This window comes from Pectinophora gossypiella, chromosome 4 (genome assembly GCF_024362695.1).
Source record: "Pectinophora gossypiella chromosome 4, ilPecGoss1.1, whole genome shotgun sequence".
Taxonomy (NCBI): domain Eukaryota; kingdom Metazoa; phylum Arthropoda; class Insecta; order Lepidoptera; family Gelechiidae; genus Pectinophora; species Pectinophora gossypiella.
The window spans coordinates 997463-1023025 of record NC_065407.1 but is presented as its reverse complement, the minus strand read 5'-3'; the positions used below and the strand labels follow the sequence as shown (position 1 = coordinate 1023025).

The 25563-nt window shown below is 39.0% G+C and overlaps 2 protein-coding genes across 2 annotated transcripts; both read right to left on the bottom strand.

Annotated features, from left to right (window-relative positions):
• Positions 1 to 1297: 1297 nt before the first annotated feature.
• Positions 1298 to 10651, bottom strand: LOC126366402 (uncharacterized). The gene is made up of 8 exons (XM_050009511.1): positions 10493 to 10651; positions 9212 to 9400; positions 7655 to 8046; positions 5963 to 6122; positions 5018 to 5113; positions 3895 to 3993; positions 2334 to 2545; positions 1298 to 1529 (listed from the first exon to the last, which is right to left on the bottom strand). Exons 1-8 carry the CDS (start codon positions 10646 to 10648, stop codon positions 1298 to 1300), a joined length of 1536 nt encoding a protein of 511 aa, XP_049865468.1. The 5' UTR covers positions 10649 to 10651.
• A 5621-nt stretch (positions 10652 to 16272) lies between these two features.
• On the bottom strand, positions 16273 to 23475 carry LOC126366121 (uncharacterized). Its single transcript, XM_050009064.1, has 8 exons — positions 23341 to 23475; positions 22413 to 22536; positions 21521 to 21626; positions 20483 to 20630; positions 20217 to 20309; positions 18658 to 18756; positions 17539 to 17753; positions 16273 to 16698 (listed from the first exon to the last, which is right to left on the bottom strand). Exons 1-8 carry the CDS (start codon positions 23473 to 23475, stop codon positions 16479 to 16481), a joined length of 1140 nt encoding a protein of 379 aa, XP_049865021.1. The 3' UTR covers positions 16273 to 16478.
• Positions 23476 to 25563: the final 2088 nt, after the last annotated feature.

The following is a 25563-nucleotide window of genomic DNA, read 5'->3' as shown; positions in this document are numbered from 1 at the left end:
TATATACACAGGGTGTTAGTGACATCGTAACGAAAACTTTGAGAGACGATTTAGGCCATGATTCTGAGTTGCGAGATTTCCTGTCGGAAAATTCATGAAAATTTATGGTTTTTTTTATTATTTTCCGTTTCATACTTTTACGATGGAAAATTCCACTTGATATCAACTCAAAATAGATATAACCCGTTTTTCTTTTTTGTAATTGTTTTGTGAAAATTTTAAATGATGTTATTGTCTTTGTTTTGTGTGTAACATCCTTTTATAATTATATATTTTTATTGCACTAAGCTAATTCAATTTAATTCTATACCATATAAGTAAGTAGGTAACCGTTTGACCACAATCTCACCTGATCTAAGCTGGTACATGCTTACCTAGTGAATGTCTGTTCACGCTAGTATTGAGGACGAGTGAATAGACAGGGAGAAAGCGCGCGTTGTAGCGATGTACTATGCAACCATATTTGCTTGGTCTTCCACAGCTCCAGGGCGTGGCTTATCGGTTACTTTCTATTTGACAAAATTATCAAATAAATACCACGAGTTTTATGTCAATAAATCAAACAAGAATAAGCTATTAATGCATTTAATTCATTATTGTAATATATTATTAAACGATAAAGCAAAGGCTTAGACCTGTCAAGACAACAATTAACGGAGAATGTAGGTGTAGATTACGAAAGGAAAACAAATTGGAAAGTCATTATCACAATTTTATTCGAGATGTCGAAATAATATAACAAATATCCAAATAATATATCATATATAATTAAGATTTGCGTTCAATATATTAAGTAGTAGAGTTCACACAACTCATAATACAAAGATAATTAAGTGTCCTCTAATCATAACGCCACACAGTAATCCAAAAATGTATCACATGATTTCCAATCAATCAATTGTAATGACATTATTACATAGGTAAGCAAAAATATAATCAGTTGAAGATAAATCCCTAAACACCTCAACAATCGCAGTTACTAAGACCCTTAAGGGTAAATGTAGCCATACAAGTATGTATGAGTGTTAGTGACACCGTAACGAATACTGAAGGGGATGATTCAGACCATGATTCTGATTTGATATCAAATGGGATTTCCTATCGGAAAATTCATGATAATGTTACTGTTTTATTGAAATTAATTTGAATTCCATAATTTGGCGACAGAAAATTCCACTTGATATTAACTCAAATGACAGTCTAAATGTGGTCTGAATCAAGCCTCAAAGTTTTCGTTACGATGTCACTAACACCCTGTATTAGTTACTCCATGCTAGGAGTAATAGTTCTGATTCGTTTAGTCGTTCAAGAGTCGGCTAAGAACTTCCTTTATCTCGAGTGAGAACTGCGAGACGGGAATGTTCAGGTCCTGGTTGGAGAAGCTCTCAATACTCTTATCCCTCACCACGAAATCTGAAGGGATGACGAACAACTGTTTCTTCTCGCCAGCGCCGCCCAACTCCTTCAGATAAGGAGGCATCGGCATATAAGGATGCTGCGTCAACCACTTCATGAACGCTTTCGTAGCGCTGGAAAAGAATTAATAGAATTTTCAACAGGAGTACATACATTCAAACTCACGCCCGTAATCCGCCAGAAGTAATCAAAGACAACTTGCAGCCTCTGTTGATTTCACATCAACAGAGGTTGCACATCCTAAGATTATTTGGTGACAAGGGATCATGTTAGAAAGGACATAAACCCTCAGTCGGATTTTAAATTATTTTTTCGGGAAATAAGCAGCTGATGGTGTTCTGTGTTTTATTCGCTCCAAGACCAGCATAGAAACATTTGTAATTTAACCCACCCGTTTTGCCTCCATCTTTCCAATGCGAACAGCGAAGAACTGAAATAGCCGGCAGACACAACTCTAGTATTGGAGTTTACATGGTCAGAACTTGTTAGTGCAAGCGTGTTCATTTTATCATCAACTGAGATTGTTTTTTTGCGTAACTTATTGTTTGCCTGTTGCAAAGTGTTTTCTTGCGATATGTCCCCACCGGAATTCGAACCCAGGACCTCCGGATCGAGAGCACAACGCTTAATCACTGAACCAGGAACGACGTCTTTCTGTCATAATAATATGTGTTAAAAACAGAACTATTCAGACTTCTACTATTCGGAGGCGGAGGACAGGAGTCCTAGTATGGCTTTGTAACAGACTACTCTGGGCGCCATCCCACTTGCGTCAGACAGAGTACTGCGGGGCGGACGGCAAGAGGGAAATCACTGCCCTAGCTTTACCTAAAAAAGTATTAGGAAAATGCTGCACCGACAAGAGCGTGGCTCTTAAATTGATGATGATGATGAAAAACAAAAGAACGGAAACGCACGTGAGATGAGAAATGTCTTCCCAGACAGCGGCCATGGAGCGCAGATCCTCTGGTATCTTGACGCTGTGCCAGATCTCTTTGGTGTTGTTCTGCGGTGGGATGTGCTTCATGTGCAGCGGCAGGCACTGTCCGAAAGCGAGGGTGTGGGCTGGCTTGGTCTCCGCGTGGATGTCTGACGCGATCTGTCTCTTGAGGACCCTCGGGCATGACGTCTGGGGACGAGAGGATGCTTTTTAAGTTTCTTTAGATTCTTCTCAATTGCGGTGTTCACTAACACAGTTGGCTCGACCATTGTAGATGGTGATACGGCTTACCACCTGTCACATTGGTCTAAAAGGCTCGGTGAGGTGTCGGTAGTTCATCTTGCGATGGATGTACTTTGGGCTACCCCAATTGGAATATAATATGAATCAGTACTAAATACTCGTATCGTCATTTCCCCCGACAATGAATGCCGCTTTATTACTCACAAACATACGTCGTATAGATAATAAAGTTTTTTACAGTATCATTCTGACAAAAAAAATACTCCAACAGGAAGTTGATGATGCGCTTCGAAATTAAATAATTAGGTAAGCGAATTTTATCTTAAGCGGTCTAGTCAAAACCATCAAGTAACGTTTTTTCAATAAAAATAGACAATAAAATTTGAATTAAATTAAATCCGTCCCGTTCTTACGCCGGGCTGTAAACCACTGTATTTAACGTTTGAATTCATGTTTGGATCATTATTATTATTATTATTATTAGCCTATATGATCCCACTGCTGAGCAAAGGCCTCCCCCATGTCTTTCCAAGTATCCCGGTTCTGTGCGAGCTCCATCCAGTCTTTTCGATAACCGTCGAGATCATCGCGCCATCGTTTCCGGGGTCTACCACGTCTACGGTCTACGGAAAACGTAAGGTATTGGTCGATGGGCAGGAGATAGAATACGTTGATGAGTACATCTACTTGGGCCAGATAGTCTCCTTCCAGAGCAGGCAAGAACGAGAAATCGAGCGCCGTATAGATAATGCCTGGAAGAGCTTCTGGTCGATGAAACATCTCCTGAAAGGGGATCTTCCCCTTTCACTGAAACGCAAACTTATCGACGTGTGCATCCTGCCAATCCTTACTTACGGTGCCCAAACGTGGTCGCTTACTGAGGCTCAAAAGGCCAAGGTCGGGGTTTGTCAAAGAGCAATGGAGCGCAGCATACTAGGTGTAAAACGAATTGATCGAGTTAAAAACACTGTGCTGCGCTCAAAAACCGGTATAGCTGATGTTGGCAGGAAGACCGCCAGGCTAAAGTGGGACTGGGCTGGACACGTATGCCGCATGCATCCGGAACGATGGGCAAAGATCATCACGCACTGGGTACCGCAGGACGGACACCGTAGACGTGGTAGACCCCGTTTGGATCATATATAATTGATATAAAGTTTTTTTTTTAGAATTTGTGTCCGGTTGATGGCAATAGGCTCGCCATCTATTGGGTCTCAAACATAGCAGAGGAAGCGTGGGTGTGTGTATGGACAACTTCTGCCAATGTTATGTGTATAGACAATAAAATAGCATACTCTTGGTGCTCCAACGTAATTGGCGATGTTCTGCAGCACGCAAGGAAGAATCTTCGGATCCAGCACCAGACCGCGAGATGCGTGCTCGTCGAACCAAACCTGATAAGTTAATAGAGAATGTTAATATGTCGACTATAACAAACGACAATTGGGTCGTGTACTAGGTTCAAGATAAATTATGAAATTCTGATTACTAAATAAAGACACATCTAAAACTAACGAAAAACATTTTCTTTTTTCTATTAAACTTATTTATGAATTTTAATCAAGAAAAACGTAATAATAAGTCCGACATTTTGTCACGTTTTTCTATGACGTCACAGAGTGCTTTTTCATACAAATTCCATAGTAATTTCGTGTTTTGACGTTTAGTAAAAAGTAACTGATTTGACTAGTTGGAAACTAGCCTATTATTTCCTGTAGCTGAAATAGCCGAAGCAACCTATAACGGCCTCTGTAGTCCAGTGGTTGAGCGTTGTGCTCAAGATCCGGAGGTCCCGGGTTCGAATCCCAGTGGGGACATATCACAAAAATCACTTTGTGATCCCTAGTTTGGTTAGGACATTACAGGCTGATCACCCGCTTGTCCGAAAGTAAGATGATCTGTGCGTCGGAAGGCACGTTAAGCCGTTGGTCCCGGTTACTACTTACTGATGTAAGTGAGTAATCGTTACATGAGCCATGTCAGGGGGCTTTGGCGGCTCAAAACCCTGACACCATAGTTGCTGAGGTTGGTAATCCACCTCACAACCTACACGATAGAGGAAGACCACCTATCACGTTGGTCTAACAGAAAACTTGGCGAAGATTCTCAGTTCATCTTTCGATGGATGTACCTCTATTTATGCCAACTGGGTCATGAACTAGGTTCAGAAAAGTAAATTATAAAATTCTGATTACTAAATCAGATACATTAAGACACATCTAAAACTAACGAAAAACATTAGATTTTTTTATATTTAATTTATTTATGATCTGTCTTAATTTAGTAATCGGATTTTCATAATTTATAACTATCATACTATGCTTAAAAATGTTTGTTGTTTTGCTAGCCGTTACTTCAATCACAAGGTATTCATTGCAGAGAAAAACCAACATTTCGGACCCACGACCTTATACTTACTTGGAACAAGTCTTCAATGTCGACCGGGCGTTTGATTTCAGTTTTGAACTCCACACTGCCCAGACCAACCCACCACTCGTAAAAGTCGTGAGCTATCTGGAAAATAATGCCCTTGTCAATGTATATGGTACAGTTGGAAGGACGCTGGACGCGTTCGAATCTCAGCACGGGACTAACCAAAGATTTTCGAATTCATGTTACATTGTAAATAATTATCACATGCTCAGCGGTGAAGGAAAATATCAAGAAGAAACCCACCGACATTCGGTATGTAACCCTTCGCGGGTTTCTGTAAAAACCGGACCTGTCAAAACTTCAAGTTAAGCAGGCTTATATGGATGTTTTGTTAATGCGTGCATGTACTTAGTTTTTTTTTTTTTGACGTGACTTATTGTAGATTTGCCGCAAATGGCATTAACTACTTAGCCGGAGAAATGCGGAGCGCTGAAGGCTCTCACCCGGTATAACGTTTAAGACAACAGGCCTGAGGGTACCCAGTTGGGCGCGAACCTCGGCTCAGGGCGTCGTCTGAGAGGAAAAATATTTGAAAGAATTAATCGACCCTAGCGGGTCGATAGCGATAAGCGCTGGTTGAGGGAAATCGGCGACCACGCATGTACGTAGTAGGTATGGTATAAATATTATGAACAGTAGGCAGGCAGGTTTTTCTTTTTCTAATCTTGTTATTACGTTTTACACGTGTGGTGCGGTACACACACTAAACAACTGTACCTATGATATAATTTTGTACCTACCTAATTACTTAATAATAATATTTAGTTAGATGTTATAATATTATTATAATAAGGCAAGACCTAGTGTCGCCTCTTTTATATTGCCGTGCCCTTGCAGGGCGTCACATCACATGTACCTTTTTACTATGTTCCACCTTAATTTATGTTTGTGACATGCAATACTTAAATGAATATGAATATGAATACTTACCTGTTTCGTCAATAGTTCAGCCTTCTTGCTATACTCATCAGAAGCGGATACTTCGAACTTCTTTTGTTTATAGTGGGAGTTCCATTTGATCATGTCTGTTTCAGAGTCGTTGCAGTACAACAATTCGAAATGAGGATTGACCAACTTTTGTCCTCCTCTCCTGCATTTAATATTATTAATAAAATAATTATAAAAGAATACAATTTGGCCCCGATTCCTGCAGACAACTCCTAATTTTATTTTAAGTTATACCTGTAATTTTCTTATCCGCCGAAAAAGAAAGGGACAGATGGTTAATTTTAAAAGGAATGAATAACCCGTGCGATTAAAATAAGCATCTCCCTGGTATGCAATCCGTTTGACGTGCTGTTTTCTTAATTCTGTCGGATTATTGGCCGATGTAAAATTTTAGACGGTTGTTTTAGATTTCTGCTTAAAATTGACGTGTATTTCATAAATGTTATGCCTGTCGATTACCCGTCCCTTTCTTTTTCAACGGATGAGAAAATGACAGGTATAACTTAAAATTAGATGGCGTCTGCAGGAATTAGCACCTTTGTAAAATAATCATAAACATAGGTAACTTAATCACATCCAAACTAGACGCTTAAGTGTTCTGATCGAGTCTGACCTGGTCCAAACGAACCCATTACACTAACGGCATTGCCCCATTGCGCAGCCACTGATATGCGTTGGACCAGGATTTTTTACAGGATTGTTAATTGATCGGTTGGATTATTAATTAAATTAAAATTACCCAAGAGAATTCGTACCTACTGTCCAATACAATAACATAACAAAACTTCATTCATTTATAACAAACATTATAAAAGGAAAAATTGAAGGGAAGAGAGGAAGGGGTAGACCTAGGAGAACATTTATGAAACAAATAAAAGAGAAGGTTTTGGCGGGAAGAAGAAAGGAATGTCGATTACTCCACCGACAAGAGCGCAGCTCTTAAAGAGAGAGAGAGAGAGAACAAAACTTACCTAAGATCACGACTATATTCCCTACTGGGGTCGTCAGAGCCTCGTTATACTCTGGGAGTCCTCAAGGCTAGACTGAATAGGCATTTTCTAGGTAAGCCTGATCCACCCTGACCACATCGTAACTTACCATCAGGGGAGATTGTTGTCAAACGCGAGCCTATTATATTTTAAAAAAACCTGTCACTCAGAGGCCCATCGTAAGTACCCATTTATATAGGTCTTAGGGTGTAGGCCGTGGCCAGATCTACACCCTAAGCAATTTGTCTTATGGCTAGCTTATGTAAGGCGTCTCTACACTACAATAATAATTCCATTCTGCTCCGCACTACCCAAATCCCCTGGTAGTTGCGGCTTCCGAATACATCCCGCTTAGGGTCGGTACTGAAAAGTATCGGCGTCCGAAGGACGTAATATACGATCCCGACGACCCGATTACTCTAGCCATAGAGGCGGTCAATCAGCTTGCGACACCAAACACTTCAAAACCCCGATACCGACCCCGCCGACGTGGGCTACGATTTCCCTCAATCGAGAAATCGAAAAAGGGTCGATTAATTATTTCCAATATTCTTCCTCTTAGATGACGCTCTGAGCCGAGGTCGAATGAGAGTCAGCGCTCCCCATTTGTCCGGCCAAGTAGTAATGCCATCAACGGCAAATCTACAATAAGTCACATAAAAAAAAACTACAATAATAAACTCACTTCCGAGTATGGACGACACTCTTGGGATGCACTATGATGTCGTCATCAGACGCTGCGCTCATGTCCCAGGACGACGACGATTCAAACCTCCGCGAAGAGAACGACCTTTGGAAACTCTTGTTGAACGTCCTGGACATCGTCGAGAACACTTTGGAGAAGCTCTTGAATACGTATTGGTTGAGGGATTTGTTCACGGAGCGATTCATAGAATGGCCCATCATCGAGCGAGTGATGGATCGGTTGGTTTGCACGCCGCCGCCGCCACCGCCGATCGTCTCGTCCTCCGATGAGGTGGACCACGTGTCTTCGTCCTCTCGTTCCTCATCTTCCTCGCCAATCTCCTCCGGTTCGAAGTCACTCAACGAATACGACGGCCGCATCTCGAATTGAGACTGTAAATCACAAGTTACTTTTTCATAAATACTTCTCGGCCTCCGTGGTCCAGTGGTTGAGCGTTTTGCTCACGATCCGGAAGTCCCGGGTTCAAATCCCGGTGGGGACAAATCACAAAAATCACTTTGTGACCCCTAGTTTGGTTAGGACATTACAGGCTGATAACCTGATTGTCCAAAAAGTAAGATGATCCGTGCTTCGGAAGGCACGTGAAGCCGTTGGTCCCGGTTATTACTTACTGATGTAAGTACGTAGTCGTTACATGAGTCATGTCAGGGGCCTATGGCGGCTCAGTAATAACCTTGACACCAGGGTTGATGGCGTTGGTAATCCACCTCACAATCCACACGAAAGAAGAAGAAATAAATACTTCTCTTGTGGGTCATCCATCCTGGTGTCAAAGGCCCCTAATATAGCTCATGTAGCGACTTCATAACAATAGCAGGGACCGACTGCTTAAAATGGCCTCCGAATAACCCGACCTAATTAAGTTAACAGCAGACATCAAACGGTTTGCGTACGAACGAGATACCTATTTCATTCTCTCATTCACTCATTTATTTTAAAATTAACAGTTGTCAATCATCCGTCCCTTTCTTTTCCGGTGGATAAGAAAATGACAGGTATAACTTAAAATAAAATTAGCAGGTGTCTGCAGGTATCGGGGCCTATACATACAGGGTGTTAGTGACATCGTAACGAAAACTTTGAGCGGTGATTGAGGCCATGATTCTGAGATGATATCAAGTGGACAATAATTAAAAAAGACACAAAAATTTTCATGAATATTCAGACAGAAAATTCCACTTGATATCAACTCAGAATCATGGTCTGAACCATCCCCCTCAGTATTCGTTACGTTGTCACTAATACCTATACCTACTTGTATGGCTACTGTATGTACTTGTGTGGGGTGTAAGTGATATCGTAACGAATACTGAGGGGGATGATTCAGCTGATTATTCTGAATTAATATCAAGTGGAATTTTCCATCGCAAAAGTATAGAATTGAAAATAATTTTAAAAAACTAAAAAAAAAACATGAATTTTGCGACGAAAAATTCAACCTGATATTAACTCAGAATCATGGTCTGAATCATCCCCCTGAGTATTCGTTACGATGTCACTAACACCCGTTATATTGTTATACAAATCAGTTCTTACTTTATCCTGGCGTGACACGGTACTGGGCATGTACGTGGCATAGTACTTGTCTGAGGATTGTATGGTGGAAGGTTCAGAGGGCGGTACGTAAGGGTCGTCATCTATCTGCAGGTTGAAGATCTTCACCAGACGCTCGAAGATGACAGGGCCCACCAGGTCACGCACCGTCTTGCCTTGAGTCTCCCAGAACTAGACATGAAAACGTAGCATAAGCTCACATACTTTACAATGCCATCTATATTATTTTTGAAGACCGTAGCCTGGAAAGTGTCTCATTGGGATATAGTTGTAAGTTTCATTATCGCCATCATCTCCCTATCATTATCCCGTTTTTCACAGTGTCCGCTTACCTAACCTGAAGATTTGACAGGTCCGGTTCTTTACACAAGCGACTGCCTTTCTGACCTTCCAACCAGGTTAGGTCACATACCTTCGAAAATGAATTTCTCGGGAATGTGGGTTTGCTCACGATATTTGCCTTCAGCGCTGAGCACGTAATAATCATTTATGATTTAAACATGAATTTGAAAACAAATTCAACAATCATAGGTTTAGGCCTCTGCTGGATTCGAATCTGCGACCTCAAAGTGGGAGGGAAGCGTTCTACCATCTGGGCTACCACGGCATCCTTACTACCAGTAACCAGTGTCCTTTCTTTTGTAGAGCTTTGGGATCATTCCCACTTTGGGATCATTCCCACTTTGGGAACATTCCCACTTTGAGAACATTCCTACTTTGGGATCATTCCCACTTTGGGATCATTCCCACTTTGGGAACATTACCACTTTGGGAACATTCCCACTTTGGGAACATTCCCACTTTGGGAACATTCCCACTTTGGGATCATTCCCACTTTGGGATCATTCCCACTTTGGGGTCATTCCCACTTTGAGATCATTCCCACTTTGGGAACATTCCCACTTTGGGATCATTCCCACTTTGGGATCATTCCCACTTTGGGAACATTCCCACTTTGAGAACATTCCCACTTTGGGATCATTCCCACTTTGGGATCATTCCCACTTTGGGAACATTCCCACTTTGAGAACATTCCCACTTTGAGAACATTCCCACTTTGAGAACATTCCCACTTTGAGAACATTCCCACTTTGGGAACATTCCCACTTTGGGATCATTCCCACTTTGGGAACATTCCCACTTTGGGAACATTCCCACTTTGAGAACATTCCTACTTAGAGAACATTCCCACTTTGGGAACATTCCCGGAAACAGCACATCACTGGACGTGACTAATGAAGATAACATTTTTACATAGTCTACCTGTTCATCTTTGTAAAATAATTCAATGTCTTTGATAACATTCTTCCAATGTACTTTCACGGAGGCTTCGTTCTGTTGGTAGCGGGAAGGCTTTACCGTCCTTATATCTTTCGGCCTGTCCCAACTTTTAACGAGGGGTTTCTTGCCACAGGGCATATTGGACGACTAATTGCACGTGGATGTCCGGAGTCCGGAGATTTCAGGGTTACCCGATTACGCTTAGACAAGCCTTGTTTAAGGACTTATCAAAGAAACGATTCATTCATGTCGTCCGTATGAATTGTTTGACTAATTATGACGTTTCTTTGGCTAAGTGACAAGGTAAGTCATGACTTCAAAGAGAATAGAAAAAATCCCTTCTTTTTTACAATAAGTATGAAGAAGTATTTGAGTGAAAGTGTCTGTTCTCTTTCCCTTGTTATATATGTCACCGTAAAATTGTAAATAACGTTAGATTATAATCTATCGAGAGATTGAATCTCGCGAGATTGTGAACTGTCGAATAATTATGAATCGTATCATATTGCTTACAATTTAACGTATTATTTTTCGGTAGATTATAATTTATCGAAGTGAAACCGTCAAATTGTGATACGAAACGCGTGCTATACCATAGAGTTACAAAACTATTAGAGTGATCATAATGTTAATTTGGGATTCTCTTAAAATGCATAAATGTTTTTGTCATAATTTTAATTATCATAATCCTTTTTGCATAACGTTTTTTAGCATAATAGTTTTACTTTCCCATAATAACATCTAGGAATACTGGTTTGTTAGGTATAACTTATTTTTGGGATTAATAAATAGATATCCATAATTCTTTTTTAGAATAATAGTGTTTTGTCATAATTTTTACAAGGCATAACAGTAGGTTAGGGTGCGGCGGGGGTGGCCCTTGGGCCACCCCTATGCCGCCAACATGTTTATCTTACACACGAAAAGTATACTGAATGATACGTTTCAGATTTTTTAATTTTGATACATTTTTTCTTACTATGTGATGTCAGAATTATTGATTACTTACTAAATAATTAATAAATACGTACTTGATTTCACAATCTTGAAGAGCATTTATTTTATTTGACTGACACCTGTGTTTTATTCCTAACTCTATGGACACAGAACGGTCTACTGTAAGGCCGACCAATCAGGGACAGCCGTCGGACAGTTGACAATTTGACAATTGTAAGATTGTGATTTAACAGTTTTTACCGACTTCAAAAAAGGAGGAGGTTCTCAATTCGACCGTATATTTTTTTTTTTTTTTTATGTTTGTTCGGGCATATCTTCGTCGTATATGAACCGATTTTGATAATTCTTTTTTTGTTTGAAAGGAGATATACCCAAGGGGGTCCCATGTCAAGGAAGTCAGGATCTGATGATGGAAGACCAGAGAAATCAAGGGGAATTTTCAAAAATCGTAGGAGCGACTAGTGCGTTTGTAAAGTCATATTAATCGGATCGATCTTTAGGCTTCGGGAAAACTTCCCGACCTTCGAAAACTGGTCAGCATCAGGGAGACACCCTATGGCCTGGCAAAACTATACAACATGGAGCAATTTTTCTTTCACGAAACGTATTTAAATCTTGATCAAATTCAATCGCCGGTGCAAAAAAACAAAATGGCGGAAAAACAAGATGGCCGCCATACAAAATTTTGTCGATTTTGGAAGAAGCTCCTTTGGGTAAAAATAATGTATGGGGCGCTTACTCAAAACGTCATGTAGAGTACGGAAATACTTTCTGGTCACCAAAAATTGCTCCGCATCAGAGAAATACTCTACGGCCTGGCAAAACTATCGCACGTGAACCAATATTTCTTTCAGAGCACTTATTTAAATCTTGGTCAAATTCCATAGCGTGTGAAAAAAAAAATGGCGGAAAAACAAGATGGCCGCCATACAAAATTTTGTTTTTCCAGAAAATGTCTTGGGGGTAAAAATGATGTATAGGGGTGTGATCGGAACGTCATCTTTGAAAACTGCTCCCAATCAGGGAGACATTCTACGGCCTGGCAAACCTATTGCACCTGGATTTTGTTTGTTTCCGCGACACCCATTTAAATCATGGTCAAATTCTGTCGCCGGTGAAAAAAAACAAAATGGCGGAAAAACAAGATGGCCGCCATACGAAGAGGGACAGTTTCGAATAAACAGGACACGCGAGCTGCTTTAGCAGCGAGCGAACCACGCGAAATCTACTGTATCTATATGTGTGCGTGAGTGTGTATGATAGCAGCTTCCACTGACAACCACATGTGTGTGTATGTGTGTGTGTGTGTGTGTGTGTGTGTGTGTGTGTGTGTGTGTGCGCGCGCGTGTGAGTGTGTGTGTGTGTGTGTGTGTAAACATGTTCATCAATAATAATTGTGATCACTACTAATCATGTATTAATATATATCAATATAAATCAGAAAATTTGTCTGTCTCTGCATCCTTGCTCGGTCTAACCATCACTTAAAATCGTAAAATAAAATAAAATTTTTAACAAAAAAAAACCGACTTCAAACGCAAAACTAAAAAGCAATAAATAAATTTACTTCGCACAAAGTAATTAGTACGTATTTTCAATTAGTTAATTAATTTTATAAATCTGAAGTCGGTGCCAAGTAAATGCTACAACAACCCTACTACAATATCAAATTACTATGTACACACAATATTGTTTAATACCTATATTAAAGCAATTACAAAACAATGTCAAACAAAAAATTACAAAACAATCAGTATTGAAAAATATATGAATCGGTACTTCGTTGTAGCATTTCCTTGGCACCGGCTTCAGATTTATAAAATTAATTAACTAATTGAAAATACGTACTAATTACTTTGTGCGAAGTAAATTTATTTATTGCTTTTTAGTTTTGCGTTTGAAGTCGGTTTTTTTTGTTAAAAATTTTTACTTCGATAGATTATAATCTGACGAATAATAATACGTTAAATTGTAAGCAGTATATTACGTTTCACAATTTTTCGACAGTTCACAATCTCGCGAGATAGATTATAATCTAACGTTATTTACAATTTTACGGTGACATATACACATATACATACATAAACTAGCGTGCGTAATTCCTAAAGGGGTGGGCAGAGCCACAAGTACACAGTTCTAAGAGCATAAGACCTTATGTATTTTTTAGTTATTTTAATTATTCCTTGCTTTTGTATCGGTATTTAGCCGAAATGAAAAAAGATTTCATCACCACGCTCTTGTCAATGTAGTATTCTCCATGCTACTTTTTAGGGACAAATAGGGTAGGGCTTTTTACGGAAAAAAATCTACTAAACAAATAGAATAACTAATAATGGCCCCGATTCCTGGAGACACCGCCTAATTTTATTTTAAGTTATATCCGTCATTTTCATATCCGTCGAAAAGGAAAGGGACGGATGATTCACAGCTCTTAATTTTAGGAAGAATGAGTAAATGAATGTGTCGGGTTATTGACTGATGTAAAATTTTTAGACGGTTGGTTTAGATTTGTGCTTAAAATTGACGTGTGTTCCATAAATTTTATGCTTGTCGATTACCCGTCCCTTTCCTTTTCGGCGGATAAGAAAATGACAGATATAACTTAAAATAAAATTAGATGGTATTTACAGGAATTAGCACCAATAGGCTACTATTTTCGTCTAAAAAGAATACTCACCAATAACACTAATATTTTCCTACGAGTATAGCAGTGCCATCTAGTTACTTATACGTAAAACTACAAGCCGTCACTGCTGCTGCAATAGAGCGCTGCGTTGAAATCGTACGTCCAACTGAACTTTACAAAGTTGAATTAGTTTCGGTTGAAACCGAGAGATGGCAGTAGTCTTCACTTTTGTTATAAAACACCCTTATATCGGCTTTCGTAGAATTTAAACTTTTAAATGTAATTATGATGGAGTGCTATGCTGAATTTTAGGTAAATAAACACCAGAACCCGTTTAAGAGCTTGTCTTTCTTGGGGTGTCGTAAAAACCGACAGAGGAATTGTGTCCATTCTACCACCATACAAACGGGGTTGATGGCTAATTTCCTGTCACCACAATTTTTTATTCATCTCAGGAGGCCTTTATTTCAAAAGCGGCTGCTCAGTAAAATCTCACTTGTCATCATTGTGGCTCTACCTACCCCGTTAGGGACTGCGGGCGAAAATGTTCTGTTTTTGAATTCCGAAAACAAAATAGCCAATTTCCATGTCCATATATCATTAGATTTATCGTGTATCATAATTGGGTATTTGACGGGGTCAAATACAAATCAAATTATAATATTGGCATATTATAATTTGAAGCCAGTCTAAATCTCATTTTACTTTTTGATATATTTTCAAATTTAAATTACGAATTAAGTAACAATAAGTACGACGTTTGAGCGCTTTTATTGATGACGTCACAGGATGGTATTTCCATACAAACTGCAAAGAAAACTTCCGTTTTCACGTTTTGAAAAAAATATCTCATTTCACTAGATATTCAAGTAGCCTATTTGTATTCAGAATAAAGTGCTTTATTGATGTTTTATTCAGAAAGGTCATAAACATATTTGTATTCGGAAATTCAATAATAATGGACTTACCAGGCTATGTTCCTTAAAAACAATATAGATAGCGCTGTAAAGATTTTTCACTGATTATTTCTGAATAATTATGTACCCGAGTAATGAGATAATAGGTAATTATTTTTTTTTGTTTTGGTTTTCCGCGAAGGGTAAGGCAAAGGGAACTATGCCCATACAGCCATGTCTTACGTATTTTTTTTCTTGATGATTAATGAAATGATGAAAGATGATGATGATGAAACCTAAGCCCCCACCCTCAGAGTAGACTCCTACTCCGAACCCCAAACGAATTAACTCAAAAGTCCGCATAAACTTTCGAGTTATGAAGCGGCTTCCTGGCACGAAGCGAAAATAGGCAGATACACTTTGTTTATTGAATACTCCGATATAATAACACTCGCGAATGTCTTCCGACTAACTTAATGCGATCATTAACCACAAAACACCACTTCGTATTAATTATTTAGATTATTCAATGAAGAAAGCAACTGTCCCGTTCCCGTTTCCCACCAAAAAGCCGATAATAGGTAATTGACACGTTAAATCTCGACAGCGCCATCTGTATTATTTTTGGGGGAACATAGCCTGCCCAAGGAACCGTGGTAGCCCAGTTGGAAGAACGCTTGACTCTCACTGTAAGGTCGTAGGTTCGAATCTAGCAAGCGCCCAAACCTACAAATGATTGTCACGTGCTCAACGGTGAAGGAAAGCATCTTGAAGCACCGAGAAATGTTTCAGAGGTATGTAACCTAACCTGTATTAGGCTGGTTTTCCCTCCGCGGGTTAGGTCTGACAGGCAGTCGCTTTGCTAAAAACCGGACCTGTCTAAACTTCAGGTTAAGTAAGATTCCGGTGAAAAACGAAATAACGCTAGGGGGAATATGTAGCCTGCCGAAGAACATTAAGAAAATAGAAGTTCCCACTGTACGTTACGTACCTACCATACATACGTCGAACTAAAAAAAATATCTTAGCAACATATTTCATTATAAATAATACAAGCCAAGTTTTATAAATAATATTATAATAAATACAACTAAAAACGTTATTTGACTGATATTGTTACTAATACTTGTTTAAGCGTTCTGTTACTAACATATTATGGACTAGATTCCGAAATACATATAATATTTGTATTTGAATTGTCGATGATTGATAATAGATAATTTAATTAAGTACTAATTTACCAATTTATTTATAAAAACTGAATTTACAACTGCTTAGTAAGTATCTACAATTCAATCTAGAAAAAACATAACCCTCCAAGCGCAGTCGAATCAAGCATCATGTTATCGGAAGAATGCAAATTCTTGTTCTAAAAGCCAACTATTAGGTTCTTCGGAAGTGGTTGCGCGTTTAATGGAGTTTATTATTAAAGGCGCAACCACAAGTTTGGAGTTTAATTATTATGTACAGGATTTAGGCCGCGAGCTGATCAGTCGTGGTCGGTGTCAGCCAGCTGCGAGAGTCGTCGTCGAATGTGGTCGATGGGCGAAGGGGAGTGGTCAGGCGAGGGCGGCGCGACCATGTTATTCAACTCGAGGGTCATGCGCGCCTCCAACACGGCAGGGTCGAACATGCCCAGGCTGAGAAGGTACGGTGCGCGACGGTACTCAGGGTGCTCGATCATCCAGCGGCAGTATTCACGGACACTCCTGGCATGGGAGAAATATACAGTCAGTTTCAAAATTCAAACTATAAACATTACAACGTGAAACAACAGTGAAAGTGGTGCGGATTCCAACCCTCGCGGCACGACAACCGCACGACGCGAATTATATCCAGTAGGCTCTGCACGGTAACCGCGCCGCGCGCGGCGCGATTTATATCGAGGCCTTCAACCAATAGCCGTTTGACGTCGATCTACAATACAACGCATTTCCCAGTAAAACTGCTACCCCTGTACGGTAAGAAGTCTTTATATGAGGACCTATAATTCTCTTTACGCTTACATTTTTTAATAAATCAGTATTTTTGTTTTTCGTATCGTTTATTGGTCGAAGCTCTCAATATAATTCGCGCCTCGCGTGGCGCGGTTGTCATGCAGACTCGGCAGGACTGTGACCGATAGCCGTACGATGTCTATCCACGTAGATAGCATTCGCTGCGTCTACTGGTCAAACGATATAATTCGCGTCGCGCGCGGTGCCGTGTAGATCCTGTTGACTCTTTTAACAAGGTCAAATTAAAACCATTTCAAAATTTTCTTTCAAACTGGTTTGCAATATACTATAGTATGAAAGGGTCTTTGGATGACAAGTACAAATTATAGTCATAAATAATAATTACAAATATAGGGTTGATATCAACCCAATATATTTGTGTCATTACTATAGTGCATAATTATTACCTATATTTAGTTATTCATTATTATATTTTGACTTTAACTTTGTCTTTGGTTTGTTTAGGATCGTAGTAAGTGGAATTCCAGTTCCTCCCGACTCCAACGGGAAATAAGCGTGATCTTTATGTATGTATTGCATGTTTTAAATTACCTCAAGTTTGTTATGCCCTCCCAAACAGTCTTCAAAGAGACCAGGTCCTTAGGCACATGGCGCGCTGACCGCCACATGGTCTTAGTGTTGTTCTTAGGAGCGTGCCACTGCTCCTTCGGGGGTATGCTGTAGTTGAACGCCATCTTCAACTCAGGACGACGCTCAGCCGCGATGTCTTTGCTCACTTCTCGCTCTAACATGGCCAGTTGAGATCTCTGTGACAAAATGTTATCTTTTATTGCAATTACACTGCTGGACAAAAAAAAAGTTTTGTTCCCTAGAAACTGGCTCCTGACTTCTTCTATCGTGTGGGTTGTGAGGTGTACGAACCTCATCCACCCTGGTGTCAGGGTTATCATTGAGCCGCCAAAAGCCCCTGACATGGCTCTTGTAATGACTACATACTTACATCAGTAAGTAGTAACCGGGACCAACGGCTTAACGTGCCTTCCGCAGCACAGATCATGTTACTTTCGGATAATCGTGTGATCAGCCAGTAATGTCGTAACCAAACTAGGGACCACAAAGTCATTTTTGTGATATGTCCCCACCGGGAATCGAACCCGGGACCTCCAGCGTTGGCCACTGAACCACGGAGGCTCCTGACTGTTTGTCATATATTGCGTTTTTATTTTTCTGAATCTCAATACCTTCCGCTTTAAAATAGTATCTATTATATTTAAAATAGTAATAGTAAGGTGTACGGTCACGAGCATTAATATGTAATATACACTTTGATACCATGTCACATTAACTTTTTTGACAAATTGAACTGTAAGTCTCACTAAATGTCAAATATGTTAGTGCGACAGAGTCCTAAAGTGGGTACATTATATTGCTCATGACTGTACCACGTTTTACCTAATTATTGCCGATTTGTCGTCATCATCTCCCTAACGTTATTCTGTGTTTCACAGCGTTCACTCACCTAACCTGAAGATTTGACTGGTCCGGTTTTTTATAGAAGCAACTGCCTGTCTGACCTTCCAACCCGCGATGAACAACCAGCCCAAAACAGGTTAGGTCACATCCGAAACGCATTTCTTAGGTATCCACCCCCACACTGCCGACTACCGATTGCCGACTTATCTTAAATAATTAAAATGTGCATATCAATACCTCTGGATTTCCTGAAACAGTAGCTATTCTATCAAGAACAGTGGGCAGTTCCTTTGGTACCACCTGCAGACCGCGGGCCACGTGCGTATCGAACTCAACCTGAAAAAAAAGAAGAAACCTTTATGAAGAAATCTGTATTTTCCTTAGAGATAAGCTTACCTGCAGGATCTGCATGTCAACGACGCCGCGCGTAGACGCAGTGAATGCTATCTACATGAATATACGTCGTACGGGTATCGGTCAAAGCCCTCGATATAACTCGCGCCGCGCGCGGTGTTGTCGTGCCGCGAGGGCTGTACTGTTTTCTTTGTATGTTTCTTTTGTCTGTCTTATTGCGTACAAATAAATATGCAAGTGACTTTCTGTATATATTTTTGTTCAATACAGATTATTTAAAAAAGAAATAAAAATATAAGGGCTACGAACCCGAACCTCACTCTACATACTCGAAATGTGTACTTTCGTTAGGAATAACATGAACATGTTCCCCCAATATACTCGCCCAAATCATTTAAGACCTCGCAACGCACTGGCCAAACTCCCTTCCCATCTAAAATTTGTAGACTCCGGCCCTCACTCAATGTCTGACTCAATTTTATTTTTTTAAAGAACGTCTAGGGCCCTGTGCCGAGGTTTTTCTTGCAGCTTCTTTTCCCCGGCTATACAGGTTGTGAGAAGCTGCAGTAGTTTTAGGCGGATGAGACGTTCGTTATGTAAAATTGACGATTCAAAGTGTAACTATGTTACATACTGAATAAAGATATTTTTGAATTTGAATTTGAATTTGTCCGTTAGAATATATAATAAATTACCTAAATTCATAACTGAAATAGACAAAATACATCTCTTAAAAATGTCGTTAAAAAATACTTAACTGAAAAAACATTCTATACGCTGCCTGCAGGAGTTTTTTAACGAATCTATGAAATACTGATAATTGTAAATGTATCTATCTTTTATTTTTATTTTACAGGGTTCCTGTTTGTACATTTTTTTATTTTAAAGACCTCTGTAAAACATCAGGAATGCAATAAATATCTTATCTTATCTACTTACCTCTAGTTCGTGAGACCAACGCTATCACCACTGGCTGCTTGAATAATTATGTTAAAAAAAACTGTATTGAGGTATTTTGTACCTTATGAAAATCCCAAAATCCCCTGAAGTAAATCTATCCAGTTTACATTTTGTAACTCATAGCTTTCTTGCAACAACTTTTCCTCAGCTACAAGTTGAAGTTGATCGAAGCAAATGGAATTCCATGGTATCTGCTTACCCCGATGGGAAATAGGCGTGAGTTTATGTATGTATGTGTATACAAGTAGAGAAGCTGCAGTAGTTCTAGGCCGATGAGAGGTTCGGCAAAAACTAGTATATTTATGTAATTTACGATTCAAAATGTTACCCACTGAATAAAAATATTTTTTTAATTTGAGTGGTTTAGCCTCAGAGAAAACACAACGATGTGAGTCACGCATATTCAAACAGGGCCATCACGGATAATATTACTGTTGTATTATTGTATGTTGTATTATTACTGTGAATGAATCAATACAAACCTGAAAAAGTTCTTTAATAGCTTTCGGAGTAAAAAGTTGTGATTGCTGGTTGCCGCCCAACTCAGTCATGTACTGAGCGAAATCAGTCGCTATCTGAAACACATTGTACATACAGGTTGTTAGTAACATCGTAACGAAAACTTTGAGGGATGATTCAAGCCATGATTCTGAGTTGCGTTGCGTTGCGTTGCATTGCATTGCGTTGCGTTGCGTTATGTTGTGTTGCGTTGCGTTACATTACGTCACGTTATGTTATGTTGTGTTACCCGATTAGTGACGTCATCTGCCTTGGTGACTAGACTCTTCTCGTCCTCTCGCTCCGGCTGGAGATAGTGCGTAGCCCACGTGATCTGCTCACGAACTGGTTTCCTTAGCAGTTCTCGGTGGACGTTTAGTTCTTCTTCCACATCATCTCTGCATTTCAAATTATACTATGAATTGGGTCGTGTTATATTAGGTATTATTATATATTATATCAGTATTAGGTTCAAGATAAATTATGAATTTCTGATTACTAAATAACGACAAACCTAAAACTAACCAAAAACATTTTCTTTTTCTATTTAGCTTGATGAAGTTTATTTAAGGAGAGTAATAATAATAAGTCCTACATTTTGTCACGTTTTTCTATCTATCTTATAACGTTACAGTGTTCTTTCTCATAAAAATTTCATAGTAATTTCCTATTTTGACGTTTAGTAAAAAGTAACTTATTTGACTAGTTCGAAACTAGCGACTAGATCACGGAGGCTGGTGGTGGCGGGTTCGATTCCCGATGGGGACATGGTCGAAATCACTTTGTGAGACTGTCCTTTGTTTGGTAAGGACTTTTCAGGCTTGAATCACCTGATTGTCGGAAAAAGTAAGTTGATTCCGTGCTTCGGAGGGCACGTTAAGCCGTTGGTCCCGGCTATTAGCCGAAAAAAACACCTTCACCAACCCGCAGTGGAGCAGCGTGGTGGAGTATGCTCTATACCCTCTCCGGTTGATTGAGAGGAAGCCTGTGCCCAGCAGTGGGACGTATGTAGGGTATTTATGTATGTATGTATGGTATGTATATTTTTCGACTATTTGTGTTGTTCGATTTCATAGCGGCGCAGCAATAACTTTCCGACTAGAAAAACAACTAGTTACCATCGTTTTTATTACAATCACGTATACGATTTTTTTTTTCGATACGATGTCACTATATATAAGTAAACCACCTTCAAATCAAATTATATATAATTTATGACACTTGACACTTTTTTACTTTACTTGTCATTATAAGTACTTTTTTTCACTTTATTTACTTTCTGTGTTACCTGGGACTCACTTCAACATCAGTATCGGAATCCATCTCTCTATCAATATACAGAGTCTTTCTATAAGACAACAGAGGTTGTTTCTTCAGCCTACGCACGATTTTCTCTGAAACAGAATTATATTTCTTAATTTATTTATTAAATTCATCATCATCATCATCAGCCCAATAACGTCCACACTGCTGGGGCACGGGCCTTCCCTATGGATGGATAGGGAGATGGGGCCTTAAACCACCACGCGGGCCCAGTGCGGTTGGTGGTTATTAACGACTGCTAATGCAGCCGGGACCAACGGCTTAACGTGCTTTCCGAAGCACGGAGGAGCTCGAGATAAAAACTTTTTTTTGTGGTCACCCATCCTCTGACCGGCCTTTGCGAAAGTTGCTTAACTTCAACAATTGCAGACCGAGAGCGTTTACCGCTGCGCCACCGAGCTCCTCAAATTAAATTTATTAAATTATTTATCATTAATAAAATTTACAAAACTTAAAAAATAGTACTAAATAATACATACATACATAAACTCACGCCTATTTCCCACCGGCGTAAGCAGGGACTATATAATTTCATTTGCTTGTTCTTGTATTTCATTGTCGATCCTGACACACTTCTCTTGCTTCCACCACATTCACCAATCGCTTCAAACACGCGCGCCGGTTCAGAGTAGATCATATTAAAAATGATACAAAATAACATAAAAGTTATCGGAACAAAAGAACCTCCTGGAGGAGGTCTGGATGCATTATATTGGAACATGCGCAGAATAATCTACGATGAAGTGAAAATGGTGCATCTGAATGATACCTAATACATAAGTGGGATTCTGTGGCGTCTGCCTATACCAATGGGAAATAGGCGTGATCTCATGCATGTAATGTCTTTGGCGTTTCACCTGGTCGTTGTTTAGGCGTATCCGTTTGTGGTTCTACTCTTGGCAATTCCAGTACTTCACAAACTTTTTCATACAAGTTGTCTGGGAGAACCTGTGATAGGTGACGACTTTTCTCGTAATCCGACTGAAAAAAAGCATTATGTTTTAGATATTTCGTCTTTTACAGTTAGACCTATTTCTTCACTAGCTGATAACTATCTATTTGGCAGATAGTAAATATACATTGTTTTAAGTTTACGCGGTTATTATCATAATTAAAACACCATAATAATGGGTTCTACGCGTTCTTGGAGATAGTAAATACCTATAACCTATCTCATGTCTGGTCGATCTAGTTAGGAGGATACGCAGTTGAAAGTCAATATTTGACAAGGTTAACCAGTTACATTTAGTTAAGTTACCGTTATCATATCATATTCAAATTACGGCACCGATTTCATATTATTAATTACGGACCAATAGGAAATCGGTAACGTAATTTTAAACCGGTATACTAACGGTAGCGTGGTATATACTAACGGTACTAATACAAGTTTAATGGCTTGTATGTATACTTTAATCTTTTCGAGCCCTGGTTGATAGCGTTTGTTTTTTATTCGCCCCCCGTCCAGCAAAACATTATGGTATCATAGCATAATAGGCTATTTGACATATCAAATGAGATACTATTTCCGAAACGTCAAAACGAAAGTTTTCTTTGCAGTTTGTATGGACATACTGTCCTGTGACGTCATCAATAAAAGCGGTCAAACGTCGTACTCATTGTTACTTAATTCATAAATAAAATTCGAAAATAAGTCGAAAAGTAAAAAGAGATTGATTTTTGATCATCTTAGACTGGCTTCTATTTCTGAATTAGCATTTTATAATTTAACTTTGACCCAGTTAAATACCCTATTGTATAAGCTTATAGGGAACTCACCGGAGCTGTAGTCGAAGTATCCATTTCTTGAAACACTTTGTGCCAGTATTTCCTATTGTGATGTATAGCGGACCCTGCCTCATATTGTGATGACTTTATAACCGGTATTTTACAAGGTTTTCTTGAATATTTTTTCTCCATTATAAGAAATTAGTGTGTGGATTGATTTATTTTTACAGACAAACGCAACCGTATAGATTTTCGTTACGGTACAAAAATGTGAAAAAGTTTCGACATTCGATTTTGAATCAGTGTGGAATGCTTCGTAGCCGAGGCATGAATAACCCTCAATGCGTTGCATTGTGTTCACGACTACAGTAAGTTTAGACTGGGCATTTAATTAGGTATATTTATTATACTTTTTGTATAACAGGCTATTTGACTGAGTCAAAGATAAATTGTAAAAAGCTAATTTAGAAATAGAAGCCAGTCTAAGATGATCAAAAATCAATTTCATTTTACTTTTCGACTTATTTCGAATTATATTTTTGAATTAAGTAACAATGAGTACGACGTTTGACTCTCACAGGAGAAGTTAATTAGATTTGTCGTGTATCAAAGTTTGAATTTCGAACTAAGTAGGTACTTTATTGTTATATTTTTTAATTCCCGCGTGACAATAATAAAATATTTGTTCTAAATTCAAATTCCGATGCACTTTAAATTATATAATTGATGAACATGGAAATAAGCATTCGTTTGTACTCTCAAATGCGATGGTTGCCAAAGGACACTAAAAAAAACCTCTATAAGTATACATATTAACTGTCTATACATGAGTCATGAGTCATGTGTAGTCGTCACGTCACGTAACCCTGACATAGGGTTGATGAGGTTGGTAATCCATCTCATAACCACAGATCATATAATATAACCCACGCGATAAGAAGAAGAACTGTCTATATTTTCTTAGTCTGCCATTGGTTTGGTTGATTGCATCTGATATGGTTGCTATAGTGATCAAAGTTAAGTTAAATATAAACACTGATCACTGATACGATACTTAAACATGACATTGGTTTGATAAAACATAGACACGGTCATTTTATAAATACCTCGTTGTCAACTGCAGTAGCTGCTTAGTATTTAGGGATGGAATTCGTAATTTGCTAAATGAAGGCCTCTAAATACGCGTGAATTTTCATGTAGGATAGGGTGTAGTGCGCCAATGTTTGATCAATATCGGATAGTCGCGCTATGCTTTGTACTCAGACCGTGAACTCTATGCGTGTTTGATACTTAAACCGAACTGATCAGTGGTCACTCGTCAATTCTAAATGAGTATTTTATGTCCCGTTTATTGATCATGGTTTATTACTGTTTAATGAACATGTTAGACGTTAATTATGGCTTTTTATGTTTGGATGATTGACGTTTATACAAGAGTACAAAGGATCTAATATTCGTTTTTACAAGGTTTATGTACCAGACTTTATGTGCACATATGATGTAAGACACCTAAAACAGGATAAGTACTTTTGTTATCTTTCTTTTTCAGTTTTATTTTTTACTTTTTCGGTTAAAAAGTCAGTGTCAGCCCGAACCAACTCCAAAAATAATTGATTACTTATTGTAAATATTGAATTTCGTTTTTAGTGTCAAATTTTATACATACTTAAATAAAAAAATTAACATTTCTTTTCTGAAAATTGTTGCAGATATTTAAATAATTTGTGTCTTCTTGTATCATTTATATATAGTTTTTGCTTTTTAGTTTCTGCGTGTTTTTCTAATGCGATTTTTTGTGTTTGTTTTGTAGTTAATGTTTTTTATTTTGAAGGCGTTTTTTTATTTTTTTTAATCTATAGCAGTGGGTTTAAGATGTTTCTCCTAGGACGCGCGACGCTGCGCACATACGCGGCAGATGAAAACGGTAGAGCTGATGGTGAAGTTTAAACCGAATGGTTTTCGAGTACGGTCACGAGCATTAATATGTATACACTTTGGTACCATGTCACATTAACTTTTTTGACAAATTGAACTGTAAGTCTCACTAAATGTCAAATATGTTAGTGCGACAGAGTCCTAAAGTGGGTACATTATATTGCTCATGACTGTACATACCTACATACCAAACATACCGTAGCCCACAATGATCCGCGCGGTTATGCGGTTCGTCGTGTGCCAAGCATCGCCCAACCGCGCAAAGTATTGCGCGGACGGGCGGAGTTCGTATGTTAGCGGTTAGCGGATCACATCATCATCATCAGCCGTATGACGCCCACTGCT